We start from the raw sequence: 20,172 nt of genomic DNA on the forward strand, positions 1-20,172 counted from the left end.
AAATAAATTGGGCAGAAAACACAAATGACAGAAGTTTCAACACATGGTAAGTGCAGACGCCGTTACCTCATCAAAGGCAGAGCACTTTGTGCCTGCAGCCAACAACCACCACATCCCTGCCTCTGGGATGCAAGTGGCATTTTTTATTTTCCTCTTCTTGAAGCAGAAAATGTAAATTGAGGTTAGAGGGTTTAGTTTTTCTGTTTGTCTTTAACAAAGAAATACTCACACAGCATTACAGGCTCTGTGTTCCTCATGCAAAGATCTCCTCCTTATTTGTGTCACTAATCCTACATAAACTAATGGTCAACTTTAAGAAAAATGAAAAGCAACCTAAGTGTTTCTTTTGATAAATGATGTTTCATCAACAGTGCCAATAAATATCTCATTACTGAAAGCAGCACTTACTGGAAATTTTATGCCAAATACCTAGAGGCAGGTAAACCTGTAGTAAAAAATGTTTCTGATACCTTACAACCACCAATTAAATGTATACTTGTTGTAACTGAGTTCATCATAAGCAAATAAAATCTACATAATTCTCTTGTCTATTTAAAGACTGAAATTTGCATTAGATTTTTTCATTTTATTTTGTAATAGTTAAAAGAAATTGCATTAAAATAATAGAGGGAAAAAAGTACCACCATGAGCTACAGTGAAGGTTCTGCCTCTATATTTTCTTATAATAAAATTCAAATTATGGAAATCATAATCTTCCAGGAATTACCTATGATAAGAGAACATCATGTTTTGAGACTCCTAGATCCGAATTGCCAGACTGTATTAAAGGCAAATGCTAATTTTATATTCTAGTTTCCCCTACAGCTGAGTTATATCAATCTATTTCATGTTCAATGTGGAAGGCAGCTAGTTTTTTCACATGACACATATTGTTTCCTAATTTATTAGGAGAAAAAAAAAAAAAAGTAATTTAACGTGAACTTTCCTATCTTTTCATTTTATTGGAAGTAGTTCAGTGCATTTAGGACATGACACAGTTTTGAGGTCTGACTGTAATGATAGGCCTGGTGATATCAGCTAACTTTTATGAGCTTATTTTTTTTCAGTAGCAGGCTGTAACTTGTGTGAAGTATCCAATGTCCTGCGGTCTATAAAAAGCTAAGCAGAAAACCTCAAGCACACATCTGTCTCTTATTTCTCTTCATACAACCTTGTGTAACCAGCTTTATCTGAGCTGGGCCTGAGGCAAGTATTTATGAAAAAGTACCCACACATTGCAAAACATTTTAACAAGTGCTTACTTAGCAAAAAGTTCACAGCAGAAGTGAATACATTTTGTTTAAACTGTAAGAAGAGAGGCATGCCAATAAAAGAAAGACAACACTCCCCACAGCTAGACCAGAGCATCAATAAAAGTGCAATTACACATCCAAATTTTCTTGCTATTCTTTCCATAATGACCATAAGAACCTGACTGTATCAGCTGGAAATGTTGAATATGCAGAGGATGCACTAAGGAAAGCACACTCACCATGTACTATCAGGACATATTCTGTGCTGTTTCGGCCAATGGGATTTTTTGCTTCACATCGATATGTGCCATTGTCTGTTTTGTTTAGGAAGCTGATGCTTAGAACCCTGCCATTGACAACCATTCTCTCTGGATCTGGTAGTTCTCCTCCGTCCTTTGTCCACAGTACTGGTTCTGGCCTGTTGGATCAAAGTGTGGCATTTATTTAGACACATTAAACACATATATGCAACATGTACATCAGAAATAACACCATCAGCAACTTATGAATAGTCACCTACCACCCCAAGAATATTTGAATTACTGGATCTAATGAACTGTTACTGTTACAACCTTACCATCCTGGATGTGAACTGCTAAAGAAAGTGAAAGAACAAGCGGAGAAATAAGAAAGAAGATAAATAAAAAAGGAAGCAGAATGGTACTGCAACAGGCTAAGATCTTTCCTAAATTAAAAAAAATAGTTCTTGTGAGGTTTTAGGGCCCACAGGTGCTTGGCAAGGTAAGTGCAAATAGGATGATGTGGGTGTAAGTGGTTTGAAAATGGATTCTTAAATTACTTAGGCCATTCATATTCACGAGTGAACTTGAACACACTGAGCATTTTTCCTGAACCAGGCGTATCAGTCCCAAAGCAGCACGTGTTACACACAACCAAGATTGTTTCTCTTGCTGCATTGTGTCACAGCCCATCCCTTTCCCCACCTTTTCTTTATCCTTCCCTTAAATAATTCCTTCTTTTCACATCACAAGCAATGTAAGATTTAACATGAAATCCTTGATTTTCTTCTCTTGTGAAACCTTTCCTCTTTTGCCTGATGCACTCACATCAAAGGCCAAAGGCAATGTCCTGGCAGTGCTGACCCCCTAGGCAAGGTAAGGGCACCAGAAAGAAGGGAATTGGCAGTCCTGAAGGTTCACATACAACCCCCCTCTGACAAGGCATATCAAACTCCTTCCTAGAGAGTCTCAAGAAGCTCCACAGCCCATGAGATCTGCCTAGCAGCCAGCAGGATGTATTTCTTACTGGCACACAGCCTTTACTTGAACATAACAAGGTATACTTTCAAATTTACATGAGGGAAATCACCAAGAAGACAGGACTGTAACTGAGAATGAAAGGTTGGTTTGCTGAATCTTTTCTATGTAAGGAGCACACAGAGTACCTCAGGCCCTTTCACACCAGTCACTCCAGCAGCATATCCCAGGAATTCTATTCTACCTTGCTTGTAGCTTTATGCAGCATAAGCCACATATCAATCTCTACCCAAACATGCCAGTTGTGTGATTCAGTAATAAACCAAAATATAATACACTGTTATAAAATTAGCAGTTGCCAGGTTAGTAGCACTCCAGAAACACTTAATTTCACTAATTTGAAGCAGGTGTTTAGGGTCTATTAGATATAATAAGCGCTAAGAAAAAGAATTAAACCTAAATACTTAAGGAGAAACGTTTAGCCAAAGTGCAGCCTCATAAAAAGAAAAATAGTTCTAATGGGTGTGAGGACATGATTTTGAGTTAGGCAACACATGTAAACAGAGAATTTTTTCTGAAATGTATTTCTATGAAATTCAAAGAAGTCTTTAAAGAAAAATATTTTTTCTGAAATATAATAAATTTACACAAATTTTAGTAATATTTTGGATGACACCCTGTTAAAGTGTTGTCAAACTTAGTACTTAGACTGGCTATACTCCAAAATTTTGATTTTTTTCCAGAAAATCATATGCTCAGAGAATGAAAGCAAGGATTAAGAGCTGATAGTGTGATTGGCCTTATTTATGCCTCACCATAAATATGTCTTAATCCTCTTCCTAAGCTCATTTTTATGAACTGGTATCCATGCACACGTGGCACACAATGCACACACTTTCTATTTAATGCAAGCAGGGAATCCAGATGTCCATGCTGGTGTAAAAACATTGCCCTACAGAGTTCCCAGCATTAAGATGTGTTTTGCTCTGATATTTTAAGGTGGATTTGTTCAATTTTCCGGCCAACTCCACACTGTTTCCCATTTACCAGCTTACTGTGGCTCTGCAATCCCAGGAGTGGGGACTCTGAAACACTTAGGCTACAATGTGCACTATTACCTGCATAAATGGCATGTTAAAGCAACTTCTGTGCAGCTGTAATTTATGGAACTTCGGTTTTAAATTGAAGCTAGATGGCATATCCTAGGGGAAAACCTATAGGATAACAAATAAGTATGAAATGGAGCTGTAGATATAAATTATTCAGGGAGCTCTGTCACTTTGTAATACACCAACTCTAGTCTTATACAGAGCACTTAGCTGTGGTTGCAAAATGATGTGTGGCAGAAAAGCCAGGGCTTAGAGAGAGGCAGATCTGCACTCTCTGGGTGTTGGGGAAGCTGCTAATCCAGAGGAAATATTCAGCCATCCTCTGCTGTATTTGTGGCAGCAGCAGAGCAATTCCTGGGCAGGAGGCCCAGAGCCAACACATCCCGGTGGTCAGGCACAGCTCTCCCTCCACATCACCACTGCCTAAAGCAGCAATTCTGTCACAGCCACAGAATTAAATTCTGCCTGCATTGCTGGGAATCTTTGAGACACTTGATCTCCACAATTCATTGGTTAGGCAGAAGTGAGCTAAGAACATGAGACATGCCCATGCACCCAGGCCATCACACTGCTGTGGTCAGCAGCAGCAGAATGGCTGTTTAAGGGAAACATGGGAGCACATCCATTTTCTGCTGTCCATTCCTCCTGCACTCTGCCAGCAACAGCAATCATCCTGTCAGGGGCGCTGCAGGCCACATCTTTTGCTCTCTTTGGTATCCACTTATTATTTAGACCTGTGCCTATGAATGTCTCTAGTGTCTGGCGGAATCTGCTTATGATGTCCATCAACTATACCTCCTGTAGCAACTAATTCTGGAAGTTTCCTATCTGCCATGCAAAATGGTATTTACTTTTATCTGTCTTTCACTGATGTCCTAGAAGTGGCAATGAATATTGCAGGACATGGTAAGTAGCACTCCTTCCTATTATAACCTTGTTTTAAGATATGACAGCCTAGAACTTAGCAGGCTTGTCTCTCCCCTTTTTTCTCTGTTAGAATTTGATACCTTCTGAGATTATCAACTGGGGAAAAAATTACACACAAAAAAAGGGGGAAGGAATCTTAACTTTAGAACACATTGGGTATTCTTTCATGATTGCCTTTGTGCCTTCATGCTCCAAAGGTGAAACCCTGAAACAGCTTTCCTTCTCCATCACAAGGCACAGCCAAGTGTGAATTCTCCACAGTTTATCCTACTGAAACCTGCCCACCTCTGCAGACCCAGACAGACTTTCTTCTCTTACCCAACATTTTGAAAGGGATACTTAGGTTTGACATGCTAAAACACCTGGCAAACATGTACACTCCTAATATTGCACAGTTTTCTCTATTGCATACATCCCTAACATTGCAGAATGTAAGCTTTTTTAAAATACTACTGACTTGCTACAACACTATCAATTCTTATTTTAATTGGAACAAAGAGGGATGTTCGTACAAACAGAGCCTTCCGTTTGTGCATTCAGTGAAAGCCTTAGAAAAAAGAACTGGTTTTTAGTACAGAAATCTGAGTTTGTTAACTGTCTTCATGTTGGCTTCAATACCTGACACAGAACCAACAAAATTTGGTATTCTTTTCCAGTCAAAATGAAATGGGATTGAAATAAAGGTATAAAACACTGGTGTGAAGTTCCACAATGATCCATGGTTTATTTTGTGGTACTTTTCTTGCAAGTAGCCGAAAAAAGAAATGGTAAATACAGCAAAACTATTTTCTGGCCTTGAGAGTAGAAAACCTTTTCTTTCAAAAAAAGTCAGAGAGAAAGATAGGGGCAAACTGAAATATGTTGGAAAAAAAAAATTAAAACCCATACCTTTGATTAGAAAATAACATCTAGGCACTGCCTTACCTATACAAGAAGTGTTTACATAATATCAAAGTCAACAATTATATTTGTCTACATTAATATATTTTCTTTTCAGCTGAGGTCTTTGAAATTTCACAGGAATATTTTAAGACAAGATTGGCAATTTTCTGTCTCTTTTTCCACCCTTAAGTCAAGGACAGTGATGTTTCAGTGTTTTCTTACAATCCTCCTCTCTGGTAATATCTTTATATGTAACTATAATAGTTAACTTAACCTCCATTTAAAAGTTATACATCTATCTATTGTATTATGTTTTCTTTTTGAACAAAATGAATCTAGGCAATGCAATCCATTTTCACGTGAAACTTCTTGTCTCTATGCATTTTCGTTGCCTTTTTTTAATATTTGTACACAGAAAGTTCATGTACAAAGTGTTCTTCACTGAGTCCTTAATAAACAACACTTGGACAACTTACTGACCCATAATAATAGCACAGAATAACTTTTTCTTTTCTATAAGATCATACTCAAAAAGAAAAAAAAAAAAAAAAACCAAACAAAAACCTGACCAACCAAAGCAACAACAAAAAGTCCAAAGCCACCTTTTTACATGTCCAATCTCACTGGGGATATTCTCATCCAACTGGCAAGAATTTGAGGAACACTAACAAGATAAAAATAAATTCGTATTTTTGAGTAGGGCCCTCTCCAACAATACCTTTTAGTTCTTCAAACAGGGGTACACTCATATTCACTGAAGTCCATAAACAGAAGAGACATAATCTAGTGGATATGCTCAAATGAGTAGTGCAAAAGGTAGCACAAGATTTAGGAGTGTTTCTTGTTGAAAACCTGGTGCAATGTTAGAAGTCATCTAAGGGAATGATTGCTTCATTAATTTGAAACTTATAGTTCTTTTGTATCAAGAAATTGGATTTTTTAGCTTTGTCAGTTAATCACCCAAAGTGAAAGTCTAAATCCTGGGGGAAGCTCTTGTTTATATAAAGTCTCAGTCTGAGGAGTCATATTGGGATGAGCTGGTTTGGGAGCATTACATCTATCAAAAACATCAATATCCACAGTCTCTAGCCTTTCATAAAAGGCTTGGATAGATGTATTTTATTTTATGAGATATGAACTCTGTGATTTTCTAGTTCTGCAAAACCTGAGTAACCTTCACAAAATGTTTTTGTCACCAGTAGAATTAGTAAAGAATATCTCAAGTACCGTTCATAAAGTTCCCTTATTTTTTTCAGAAAGAAGCTTTGAACATCTGAATTGACTATCATTATATTTGCCTCTACTTTTCTCTTTTAAGTGTTCTCGACAGTCATAATGTAGCCTAAAAATATTTATAACGTCCTATACTAATGCTTTCTAAATAGCCAAGAATTCAATTACCAAAATGTGTTAAAAAATGAGGTGTCACCTAAATACAGATTTCAACTTTTTATACCATAAAATTTTGACAGAAATTTACATCTATAAAGAAAACAGGAACAACAAGAAGTATTGAAGACAGCTGCAGTGTATTATGTGAAAAAGGTGCTTAAATAATAAAGAGGTAAACAAATCTCAAATGGTGCTAATATTCATCATTTACAGGGAACAGAGAACACTAAAATCAGAAAAAAAAAAAGAAAAATATAGCAGAAGAGGAAAGCAAGCAGGCAAACAAAAAAACCAAACCAGCTAAAAACCAAACACTCTTCATTCCTTACCTTTTTTCCAAGACAGATAAAGCCTTTCCTTTGTTCATCACAACTTTACTTAGGTGACAGACCTCCCTGCCTGAATCTTGCTTTGGATAAATCAGGCAGTTCTCTCACCCTTGCTGGATTACAGGTGCTAACCATGCTGATATGACAGACTAAATTTGCAGCTGAAAGTCCTTATCCCTCAGCAGACTGTGACAGCAACTGATTAAAGTGCATCACGAATCTTTTGAAAGCAAAGATATTTATTCTTCTACCCAAAGATACAAAGTATATCATGTTAGAGAGTAAAAGAGTAATTTTTCATATTCATATTTCCTCCTATCCACACTCCAATATTTCCTTGCAAATGGTATTGAGGTTCCTTTTAGGTCTAAAACCTTTGCCTGCGGGAAGTTGACTGTTCTGTTTCTGCATTAATTCTCCTTTTTTGTTTGTGTGTTTCCTCTCATCAGGCTGATAATCCATTTCCTTTTATCCTTTAGTACCCTTAGAGTCTAGGGCACCCTTTGACCTAAGGCTTTACACCCTTAACACAACTGTGCAATGCTGCTGCTCTCTGTCTGGAGAGATTTTCCCAATTGATCATCAAGCCAATATAATTTTAACTTCTTTGAAGCTACTTAACTCTAGTTTTTCCCTTTGTGCACATCATGTACCCCCTCCCCACCCCTTCCCCAAAGAAAACTCCATTTCCTTTGTTAATCATTTTCAAGAAGCCAAGGCAATATCAGCTCAATATTTTGAAAAGTGCCGAATCCACATATATATGTGTAGCTTCTTACCTAATTCCAGTATTATTCACAATCTTCTCAGAGAAGTATAAAAACCCTGCTGTGAATAACATTTTGGGGAATGGCTTTCTCATAGTCATGAGATAGATCAACAAGAGAACTTATGTGAAATCAGAAGACAACTTAGCAGTGAATTGCATCAGAAATATCCTTTGTGTTCTACTATTGTAAGCAGCAGGGAGGCTAGAAATGGACAAAAAGATTGTCTAAAAAAAAAAAAACACAGTAACAAAAAACAAATCAAACAAAAGTTTGTGAGGGAGATGCCATAGGAAGGAGTTGCCATCCTATAACCCGTTCTTCTGGTATTTTGCACAAATCTCTCCCACATTTGTCATACACTACACCTGCTGTCAAACTTCTGGTGCCTCTTTTCACACCCCCTCCATTTTTTTTTAATTTCTCTGATCTGACCAACTTCCCAAACAAATTGAAACAAATTTCTGTTCCTTTATTGCTTCTCCTCACATTTCTGCACCAGGCAAGCAATTGTATCCATGAAAGGGAAAATTTGCTGAAACTACTTAATTTATACATCTCATCACTAATAAATCTAAAAGCAAAAAATGGAGGAGGAAGAGGTTACCATATTTCCAAATTTTCAAGGCCAGGCCACCACTTAGGAGCAAACAGAACTGAAGAATACTATTAAACTTATGTATACCATAAAGAATATGGGTAATCCTCTTTTAAATACACCATCAGGTCAGGGAATAGCCACTGAAGTGGTTTTTTGTTTTTTTTTTTTTCCCACAATAAATATGAAAAAGGCTTGGACATTTTGATGCATTTTCAGTAGTTCAAATCAAAATAACAAGTATTTTGGAATACTTTCAGCAGCCAGCTAATAACCACACTTTTTCTAATGTGTATTTTAAAGTCTGAGGCTCAAAAAATTTTAAGTTCAGAGAGAACACTATAACCTCTACATTTTGTGAACAGCTTTAATAAGAAGTCTGCTTTAAAACATGTTCTTTAAAAAACAATAGTATGTATGGCTATACTGTTCATTTTATGTCACCAGTTTATAAATAATTTATATTCCTTTTAAATTTTAACCAGGAAAAAAGAAAAGTCCTCCACAGAAGTATAACATGTCTTTCAAAAAGATTCCTGAGGCTAAAAATACAGTAGGAGAGGGGCAAGCCAGTACAGCAGCAGGAAAGAGAAAAAATAAAAAATAAAATAAAAAAACCCCAAAAAACAAAAACAAAAGCAAAAACCTACCAACCAAAAATACCCAAACCACATTAAACAATCTTATGTCATAAATCCTGCCTCACTTGCTGGGGAGCAGAGGCCTTTCAGAAGTGATGGCCACTGTGAGCTAACTTGCAATAGCTCAAGGACAAAGCAGTAGGCAACACTTCACAGGAAACATCTGCAGGTTGGCCTGCACTCGGCCACAGATGAGATAAGGTGTTTTCCAATTCCTATAAAGCAGCAAGGATGCTGGTTTTGTATCAGAATTCTTGTACTGAAGGCTGATAGAGGCGTACTGCACAATGCTGCACCTGTTCAGGGGGATGCACAATGTTTTATCTGCCATGCAGTCCTTCAGCAGCTCTCACAGGCAATGGATAAGACATACCTAATGACATATCAGTAATTAAAGAAAAGTGACAGACTTGTTTTCAGGAGACTGTGCAAGAAAGCAAGGGGATAGAGACCTCCAGAAGGTGCATCTCCTTTATTGGTGCAGTAGGAGAGAGCAGCAGAAGAACTGTGAAGCTGCCCCCTCATCCAGAGAATAGAAATCCAGCAGAGCCAAGTACCAAACTGATGGCCAGGCAATCTCACACAGGGAAAGAAGTGAGGTCCACTCACAGAAAAACAACGATGCCTTGAAAGCTTCTTTAAAATTCTGGAGCTGAAAGTACTTTGGATCAGCACTGGAGCACATCGATAATATACGCCCTTCCCCTGTTCTGCCTGGGATTGGTGCCATATATTGATGTGCAAATTACAAAGACAAATCCCTTTCAGTCTCATAAACTAAGACCTACACTCTCAGATAAGAGCAGGGAAGGGAAGAGAGGAGAAACTATATACAGATAAGTGAATATTAAAGAATAATTGTCAAACCTTCCTTTAATATTTTACCACTGTTCCTAAAGGCTTTTTCTTTCCTGTCAGAGTACAGCCGAGATGATAAATGGCATGTAACAATTTTATTCACATGAAAAATTGTTGATTAAATATTGAAATCTCAATAGCCTGGTTTCACTATAATTCTAGCTGTATATGTTTCTAATTATGTAATCAGTATTCAAACAGCTAAATCTTTGGGCTTCCTATGCTACTGTTTACACCTTGTTGATTTCTTCTTAACCTTTTAGAGCTATTGAGGAATTAGTAGATTATTCTTTTTCATCAGTTGCAAGTAAAGCATGACTATAAGAACAAAGAATGATGGAAACTGCCATGGATTAAATGGACAATATCTGGAAAAAAAAAGTATTTCAAAGACATGCAAATGTCAGCAGTATTAAGATAATATGGTGCTCAAGTGGATGCATCACTATGGCTGCTGAAAATTACTGGGATTAACCAGGAACTATGTTCTTAATGTTAATGAGGTACTGCTGGGGATAGGAATGCTGCAGCAAAGCATAATGATAGGATGTGCACACCTTAGTTACTATGCATGTCATAGAACAGAGGAAAATAACATCTTCTCATCTGGCACATCTTCAGACCTGTTTCTAATACCGTGTCTCTTCACAGCAGTTTACAAGCATGCTGCATCCCCAGCCAGGGGAGCAAGCACTGAGGAAAACAGTGATTTATCAGAAATAAAAGAGAAAAAATAGCAGAAAGAGCTTCAGCATCACTGATTTTAAATGCTTTACATTTTCATGTTACAGGATTAAGGTACATTTCCTTAAGATAGCCTGGTTTACATAGGTTATGCTGAAGTGCCACATAGGGATAATGGTTGGGACTTCAAAGAACAAGAAGCAGGCAGTAACTGCTGTCACACCACATTTTCAGGTCCTTTTTCATTATGTCTGTTGTCATATCCTCAATGCCAGTTGAGGTATGAAGGGTATATCATGGAATTAACAGGCAAATATTATTACAAGGTGGTTTTTTTCCCCTTTGACAAATCCTGATTTTCAACTGCTTAGACATTTCAGGCTGCCACACTGATGGATGTTCACACACCTAATTTGCACTGTTTTGAATTTGCCTTTGCTGTGTCCCAACATTCACAAGAAACTTTGTCTCTGTTATTACAATAGGCTGAGAAATCCCATCTAAGAAATGCCAGCTGCATTTTCTGAGTTAAGGTCAAATGCTTGCTGGCACGAGAATCAAAGAGGAAAAGTAAGAGTGGCTGATTCATTTCTGTTTTTTTCATTAAGTAAACAGTTGAAAATCTCATTCACAGTTATTTGCTTGTCCAAATACTACTTGTTTGAAATAATTTGCTGTTGATGTAAGACGCAGTCAAGGGAAAGACTCATTAAACTAAAATTCCTTCCTGCACTTGAGGTGCAGTGACAACACCTGAGACCTGATAAAAGCACCAGTGCTGTGTCTTGGATGACAAGCAAGGAGTTCAGAACCAACCCTCATTAACCAAGGTATGCACTTCTCGACTTTCAATGAATGTAAGAACATCATGAAGTCTAGAAGATGAAGCAAAATATCTTATTTTCATCAGATAAGAAAACATTAATAACTAGCCACAGCAAAGACATTTCTAAGATCTGTTGAATCATGTCCTCTCAGCAAGTAAATATTTGTTGCTATACACCACAGTTTATAGGAGCACCATAGGAATGAAAATACACCATAAAATTTTTGTACCCCAGTTATTTTTTCACCATTGTCAAAAAAAGCTGATGTTGAGGCACACTGTATTGAACCATAATGAATAATAAAATGTTTTATGCTTTCAAGACAATATAACTATATCCTAGCAATAATACACTGTGAACTCATAAGTATTTGTATTTCAGAGCTAAGTTCTATACCGTGGTTTGTGTCAATTTCTTTTGCATTTAAAAATAACTTCTGAAATGGTAATACAATAAAGGGAAAAAGAGAGAAACATTATTTACTTAGAGAAGTTTGTTTTCTTTTCCCAAATGTGTTATTATCTCCAGACAGAGGGGAGTGCTTTAGTTCATACAAACTTCTCTCACACAGAAAATTATTCATTAGTACCTTCATGGTAATAATTTTAGCACTGTAAAGGAGATACCCTCAAGCTCTCCATGGGCTCCAGCTCCATTAGCATCTAGCCCCAGCAAAGCCACAACAGCCTATGTTCAGTGCTTAGCAGAGAAGGAGCAGCTGGGCTGAGTCAGACTAAAAGTTCAGCTAGCCCAGTCCCTTATCTCCAACACCAGGGATAAGCAGATGTCTAGGGAATAGGCCAAGCACAGATCTCAGGCATTTCTGATACCAAACACAGTTTAAAAATACTCTGTAAACCCTAAGGACTTGCCTTTTCATGAACTTAGGCAGTTTTCCCTTGAATTACTGCAAATTTTCACCATCTGTCATATCCATCGACAACAAATTCCCAAAGTTCACCAGTCATTTTATGAAAAATTATGTCCTTGCTTGGCAACAAAGCTAGTTCTTATTAGTTTTGACTTACTCTTAAACATTGCTATTTGTAGAGAGAATGAACTAGCAGTCCTTAACAATTACCTCTGTACTATTTAAAATTTTGGAAACATCTGCAATCTTTCCCTTCTAAACCAAATAGGCCACCACAAGGTGTAATTTATGTGTTCTTCAAGGATTGTTTAAAAAATGTTTATGAAATAGATTTTTCCATCTGCAAAAGGAATTAAAACCCCATGAGAGGTTTTATGTTTGTTTGTTTATTTTTATTTTTTTTTAATTCAGATGTCTGCTAATTCTAGTCCTTTTTATAAATTTTAGTATTTGAGAAGATGTCAGCTCTGCAGATCCTGGGATCTCTCCTTAAGCTCTGTTACCCTGACCTAGCCAGGTGGTGTTAAGCATTAAGTTTCCAGTCACAGTTCATAATTCATCAATCTCATCCTTGAATTCCCTTTGAATGCTGGGGTAAAACCTTCTGGTCCTGCTGACTTCCTACTGCTCATTTTGCCTGTTTGTTCCAGACCCACCTCCACAGCCTATTTAAATCTTGCTGGTGAGCACCTGAGAAAAGAGGGAGTCAGTCTTTAATGTACACAGTTTCCTCTGCCACAGAAAACATGGATGTAGCAAATCCATCTGGCTTCTCTGTAAACCTTGATTCTCAGGTAAAAATGTACAGAGAAACTTTCCATTATTTAATTAGAAAACCCCCTTGCTTTTATTTTCAAGTTTCTTTTATAGTTATTCCTTTAATCCTGCTTTTTTTCGTGGTTTGGCTTACTGAATTTTTATATTTCATCTGCCAAGATCTAAGAATCTTCTCTTTCCTTGGAAAACAATTTCAGCTTTTCAAATTATAGCTTTTGCCTTTATTATTACTTTGATTTCTTCTGTTTAGCCTCACCAACTTCTTCTTCTCAAGGGATCCTTCTAGGTGATATGTATTGACCCTGTGGTTCTAAATTCTTTTTTTATTTTTCTAACATTGTCCTCAGGCTGCCTGGAAAGATTTAATTCTCTTAGTTGCCCCTTATAACTCCTTTTTAACAAGATTCCTCATTATTATGTAGTTCCCCTTTTTGATGTTGATTACCATATAATTGCCCAGACTTTATTTTTTGCCTCTAGGTGCAAACAGCAAATAAATACTTTTTAAAGAACGAGCTGAATGAAAATGGTGCAGAGAGCTCCCTCAGTCTGTGCTACTCTTTGGAAGATTCTAGAAATTGTGTGTATGAGGTAGAAAGGTAGGTTAGGGATATTTGAGAGGAATAGAAAGTAAAAACAAAACAAAAAAAGCAAACTAAACCCCCATAAACAAAAAAAACCCAACAAAAAAAAATCATAATCAAAAAGCAGTAGAAAGTAGAAACACTGATCTGTCTCCCACTGATCTTACCTCCCTCATATCACAGAGTACCACAGTCCTTCCCAACTCTTGATAAACCTTTACAATTCCATCTTAAAAGCGACCAAACCAGTGTTCCTAAGCAGAAATAAACAGACATAATGGGAAGAGGTGATCCAGGTGCAGGAGCAGGGGTTGTCCTGCAGCCCTGGGAGGAAAATACTCTGGAGCAGCATTTTCCTGTGCAAGACTGCAAATCTCAGACTCAGTCTTTCCTCAGCTCTTAAATAATGTAAGTTTTGGAAAACGTACCATGGTGCTTAGAAGAGTATGGATGTGGAAAGTTTTAAGCAACCAAACTCAGGTCTGAGAAATCTCCAAGATCTTCCTTGCAATGCACAGACTAGCTCAGCCAAACAATGAATAATTTGTTACACTTATAATAAATTAACCCAATCTATTACTTCTCTTACCTGTTTACTGCCATGCCTGACAGAACCACAAACACTTTTATCTTGTCATCTCCATTTTTTCTGAGGTTCTGCTCATCAAAGAGCAGGGTTAACCTCCTCTAGAAGGATGGTGCTTTACCTTGCTAGCTTACACCACATACATGTTCTCAAGGTCTTCTGCTGTTGTAAATGTGGGGTAAAAATGTAGATGTTCAATGAGCAGGTGCTCCCTGTGATATTGGGTGGTTCCACATAACATCTGCTACTTATTTTCCTGAACTGTGAAACATAATCAGTATAACCAGCATGACTTACACTGAATAAGTTATACTAATGTGCCTTTTTGTGTTCTACTGCTAGTGGTTGATTCGAAAACTCTATAATTTTATGTGTAACTGTAGCTAAACACTTGTCTGCATCATCTAAGTACCTAAAAGGCCAAACGTCAGGTCCTTCCCCAAAACTTCTTTCTCATTATTCAACCTGCAGTCTAGTACTTACTTCGAATTACCTGCTCTGTATTTCAATTTTATCTATTATTCTATCCCACAGGCCTTTTCTATTTTAGCATGTTTCCACCTGAGAGCAAGAAAAAGAATTATTTCAAAAGCCATACACATGCAAAATGGATTTAACGAGCACTAAAAATGCTGCGTGCAGTTGTTTTTCATACTGTACTTTCTGCACTTTTATGGGTAAACACTGCAAAAAAGGGATGCTTAAAAAAGAGGAAAAACAATTATTGAATTGAGCCTATTAGGCAATGTGATCATTTTACAGAACACTAAAGGGGAAGTTCTTAAGCACTGCAGGAGGCTTTATTGTAAAGTGTAATTTTCAGACAGCCACTAATGCTCCCACCTGCTTCTTTTTGTGTCACACTTTTTATAACACCAATTTCTCTGCTTTCTGCAAAATACGGGGGAAGAAAATTACAAAAAAGTATAGAATGTCCCAGCTGTGAAAAGAAGATACAAGCTCCTATAAGGACAGGATGTTTAGTACAAAATGAAATTTAATCTATTGAATATACATACTGCATCTCAGCAAAAATATTACCTGCTTCATAATATGTTATCTACTATATCATGGCATAATTCTAAAGTAGAGGTGTAATGTCAATGAAATATTGGTGTAGAAAGTCTCAAGCAGAATATTCACACAATCTTTTAAAATAATTGCCTTTACCCACAAAGACAAACTATCTATGTGGAAAGTTTTCACCAGGCAGATTTTTTCCTACAATTCATATGATATTTCTCATAAGATTTTAGAACATTTTACTGAAAATGAGCACTCATTAAATATAACGTATAATAGATGTGCACTAAATCAAGGCAGGAGATATCATGAGCAGGAACTCCTTCAAAATGACAATAATTCAAAAATTGGTCAACATTTCTTTGTGGCTGACAATAACCACAGGAAAGAGAGTGATTAACCTCAGCTGACATGGGATATATCACATCAGATCAAATTAACAGGAAGCTGGGTTTGAGTTAACAATCACCTACTCTAACAAAGCAAGTTCCTTTTGGAGAAATAGAAGCTCACACTTCTCCAAGTAGAAAAAAAGCATACAGACAGCCTTAATGGGATAAAGATACAGAGATGAAAAAGCAATGTTAAAAAAAAAAAAAAGAAAAAAAAGACCAAGAACATTTCAAGAAACTATAACAAGGGCAAAGAGACAGGCAGGACAGAGATACCAGTGGTATTTGCAGAAGATAGGCTCTATCTAACTGCTGAACAAGCCAAATTCAAAGAAAGACAACTTGGAATGGACAGAGAGCAAGACAAAAGACAGGACTAGGAGAGCCTGAGCTATCCTGAGAGCTGTTCCAAGTGACAAGGAACACAGAGAAGGGATGAGAACTGATGAGGGTTTCTTACCCTTTTCCAAGTTTATATCCACAGATAAAATACCCTGTCCTGTATATGTAGGCATTTATTCAAGCATATATTTATAGAACTTTGCCCAAAGGTGTGTGTGAAATGTATCTCTGGAAATTTCACTGTAAACTCAGAGCATCAGAAGGCATAAATCAGATAAAGATATTTCAGCTAATGCTAGTTCTGAGATCAATGCAGAGAACATCAGGGAGGCTCCTGGTTAGTTAAATGCATAGCAGTTTTGTTCAAAACCATCCACCTTTCTGCTAAGACAGAGAGCTAAACATAAAACAGTGAAATTCCAGTGAAATTCCTTTTTTTTTTTCTTCCCACTTACTTGATTTCACTTGTAGATGGTCCTTTCCAGAGAAACCAGAGACTCTTAAATTCAGGATTTCTTATGTACAAATGTGTGTGAAGCTTAAGGGAGAAATATTTTGATGCTAAATTCATGTTTTGCAAGAGTAATATTTCATTGTATGGACAAATCCATCCAGTTTTCCAAATCATTAATAATTATTGATACTGCCTGAACTTCCAGTTTGAGCTGTGGATTCATTCTGCACAGTGATTTATAAACACAGAAACATGGATGCTTTTCCAGATTCATTATGATAATTCATATAGGCAGAATTGATACCAGCATTCCTTTCTAGGCTGCTAGGTACTCATGGCACAAACCCAGATAGCAGTGAATAAAATGTAGAAAATGAGATAATTCCTTACAGAACTTCCATCTCACCTGCCAGAGAGGCCAGAAAGAACCTGGAAGTTGTGGCTAACATCAGATTTAACCAGAGCCAGCTTGAGTCCAGGCTCTGCTGCTTTCAAGTGACTGGATTGGAGTTGATTCCCTCACTGGCTTTCCTCAGCCTCACCTAGAGCCCTGCCAGGTGCTTCTCAAATGAATCAGGCACTCTCTCTCTGGGTTCCCTGGGTGGTGTGTGTTTCCTGTCATCATTAGTATTTGTTTCCACCAACCTTTGCAAAATGTTTGTCTCACTCAAGGGAGTCTTCTTTAAACAGATGCTAGAAAAGACAGGACACTGTGTGGAGATACCACACACATCATTTACAATATAAAATTATAGCCCAAGCCTGGCTCTTTGGTGTGCACCCATTATTAACAGTGAACACCTTTTCTTACATTAAAATGTTTATTTTTCCATACTTTATACTACTCTGTACATATTCCTTTTTGGTTTTGGTTGTGCTTTTCTCTGTAACTTTCATGAGCTCATGAATAATGTTATTCTAATGAAGGATACCTAATGAAGGTTATCCTAATGAAGGATAGCTATGTGAATTTTCTGAAATAAAAATCTTCCCTATTTATCTAGAACAAGGCCAAATATTCACTTTACATTAGTCAACCAACGGTACTATGATTCCCCTGAGCTACATGGAGTGGAAAGGCATTTCCCTAAAGCACACAGGAGACAGCTAACTTTTTCTTCGTTTCCTGTGCCCTAATTGTTCCATTATATTTTGACATCCTTTCTCCTGAAATGGCACTGACTTAAAAAACTCACATATTTCATGCATGCTTTCATGAGAGTACTGACTAAGAATATTAAATACTGAACCTTTCTTTCCTTATGGGTCAGTATTTGAATTTATTTTTGGGACAATTTTGAGTCACTAGACTATATTGCTAAGACACAACAGTGTACATAAGTTACAGCTTTCAATAAGAAAATACTGGCTTTTAAAAATTTGTAAGCATGGATGGCTGTAAATGATCATTTTGTTCTTTACTGTCTATATTTTTTACAGCTACCTCATGTTTATTTTAAAATATTCAAAATACTGTTAGGGAATATGATTTCAGAAAAGTCTAGACATTACATAAAAAGGACGTCTAGGATTTCTGAAGTTTCATTACATTTCCTTCTTTGGAAAATAAACAAAGTCTCAGTAAAATTATATTATGCTAAAAGAAGAAATAAATTAGGATGAAACAACACCTTACATATATATTAGGCAAGCTCATTGATTAAAATATTACAGACTGACAGCTGTCCAGGGATCCAGCCAAAAAACACCAAAAAGAAAGCAGTGGTAAGAATTGAAAAGGGAAGAGATTCAAAATTTGGTTTGAAACTACACATCAGTACCTGAAAAAAGGAATGCTGTTGAATAGTCATATCAAGTTCAGAGTGTCTTGATCTCAGTTATGCAGAGAAATGGCTAAATGAATTTTTTACCTGTAATTTGGAGAAAACAAAAAAAGCCCAAAACACAAAAACCCTGGACATCAATATTATCAAAATTGTCAACAGCTTGAAGAAACCAGCAACAGAGTCTTGCAAAAGGAAAGACTAAGCTAACATAAATACACACATTCAAAGTTTTCCAAAAGAAAAATCTAAAATTTTTATGCCAACAGTTATCAGTTGGACAAAATCCTCACAAATGCTATATCTCAAGATCCCTTACAATTTTACACATAATAGGGTATACTCCTAGAGTGCATCATGTTTATCTGTGGTAAACGGATGAATATATTTCCTTTTTTCCTTCAACAGAAAAATTTAATTGAAAATGTCATAGATTTAGCCATACAATATTCCAAACACCAGCCTTCTGCTGCTGTTTCTTAAAGCTGGTGCCTGAAGTGCTACACAGCTGGGTCAGAACATCACCAAATCGACATAGCCTGCCTCTGCAAAACCATCACAGTACAGGCAGGAAGCCTGGTCTGCTCCTTTATTGGCATCATCCCACTTCCACAGCAGCAACACAGTGGTAACCCAAAAGAAGGTAATCTTCAGCTCCTTCCTCAAAGTAACAGGAGCACAGGGCCTGACAGGAGCCAGAGCTGTCCTCATCCTCACACTGATGAGCAGAGAGGTAAAACAGCACAGTTACAGAATTAGTGGAGTCTGCCTTACACTCTCTTATGTTGCCTCACTGAATTACATTTCCATCTTCCTTTCCATCCCCTCTCCCATGCCCTCAGCTTCTCCCCCTTAGCCCATCCTCAGCATCCCTGTTCCACCATTGGGATCTCTTCACCAAGACCATGAACCCATCCACAGCAAGTGGGAACCCCATGGCCTGGGATAATCCCAGCCCACCTCACATGCTCTGACAACTGATGCTGCTCACATCCAAAGGTCTGAGGACATTTTTTTCTCCTGTCCAAAGTCATGGTTAATGACAGGCCAAGAGAAATCTAATACCCTAAATTGTGAAACCTCAGGAGGGCCCTAGATTTAACCCTTAGTACAGTTCTTTGTAGTTGTTTTCTGTCCATCTGCTGTATCCCTGGAGGATGCTGTTTCAGCAAGAGATACAAAGTGCGGTTGATTTCCCAGAGGTGTTGGTTTCAGCAAGTCTTCTCTCCCATTTCCTGCTACAGGACTGTAAGTTAGGAAGGGCTTTCCCTCAGGATTGTGTTGTAGATTGGAAACACAGCATCAAGATACCAATGTTGCATGTGGTTTGAGGGACAGAATCCCTTCAAGGAAGGTGATTCACCTTTCAGGGTGATGAGCTGTAAGATGGGGTATGATGCTGTAAGTATCATACTTATGATGGTGTGTGATGCTGTAAGTACATTCCAGCTTTAGCCTCATCCTGCTTTCCCCCATTTGGAAAAGAATTCCTGGTGGCAGCAGCTACCAGTATCATCAATGTCACCACACCACCCTTTCTCAGCCTTCATCTGAAATGCCACTTGGAAGCTTGTGAAAAATTTCTCTGGGGTGCAAGAGAAACTCACCTCTAAGTAAGTGTTCACTTACTGCTGCCTGCAGAAAACAGGAGAGACTGTGGCATAAAGTATACAGAAATAAACCCATGGTGTGCAAATGGCTGTGAAGGACCGGGGCTGGCCCTGAGCTCTCCATGAAGCCCACAATTCATCACTTACCTTGTGACACTGACACATCTGAGCTCGGTGGACATCTCCAATTCCTCTTTCTCTCTCCCAGCCAGAGGTACTCACAATGAAGGCTGGGAGCATGACATTCCTGTTTCTCAAGCTAAAC

At 37.5% G+C, this 20,172-nt stretch overlaps 1 protein-coding gene across 1 annotated transcript in view; it reads right to left on the reverse strand.

Annotated features, from left to right (window-relative positions):
* The window catches only part of CADM2 (cell adhesion molecule 2), a 563,702-nt gene that overhangs the window by 62,687 nt on the left and 480,843 nt on the right, over positions 1-20,172 (reverse strand). The window contains exon 7 of the mRNA XM_030234833.2: positions 1,493-1,671. Coding sequence (XP_030090693.1) covers positions 1,493-1,671 — 179 coding nt within the window. The remainder of the gene's footprint in view (positions 1-1,492; positions 1,672-20,172) is intronic.

Source organism: Serinus canaria, chromosome 1 (assembly GCF_022539315.1).
Source record: "Serinus canaria isolate serCan28SL12 chromosome 1, serCan2020, whole genome shotgun sequence".
Taxonomy (NCBI): Eukaryota; Metazoa; Chordata; class Aves; order Passeriformes; family Fringillidae; genus Serinus; species Serinus canaria.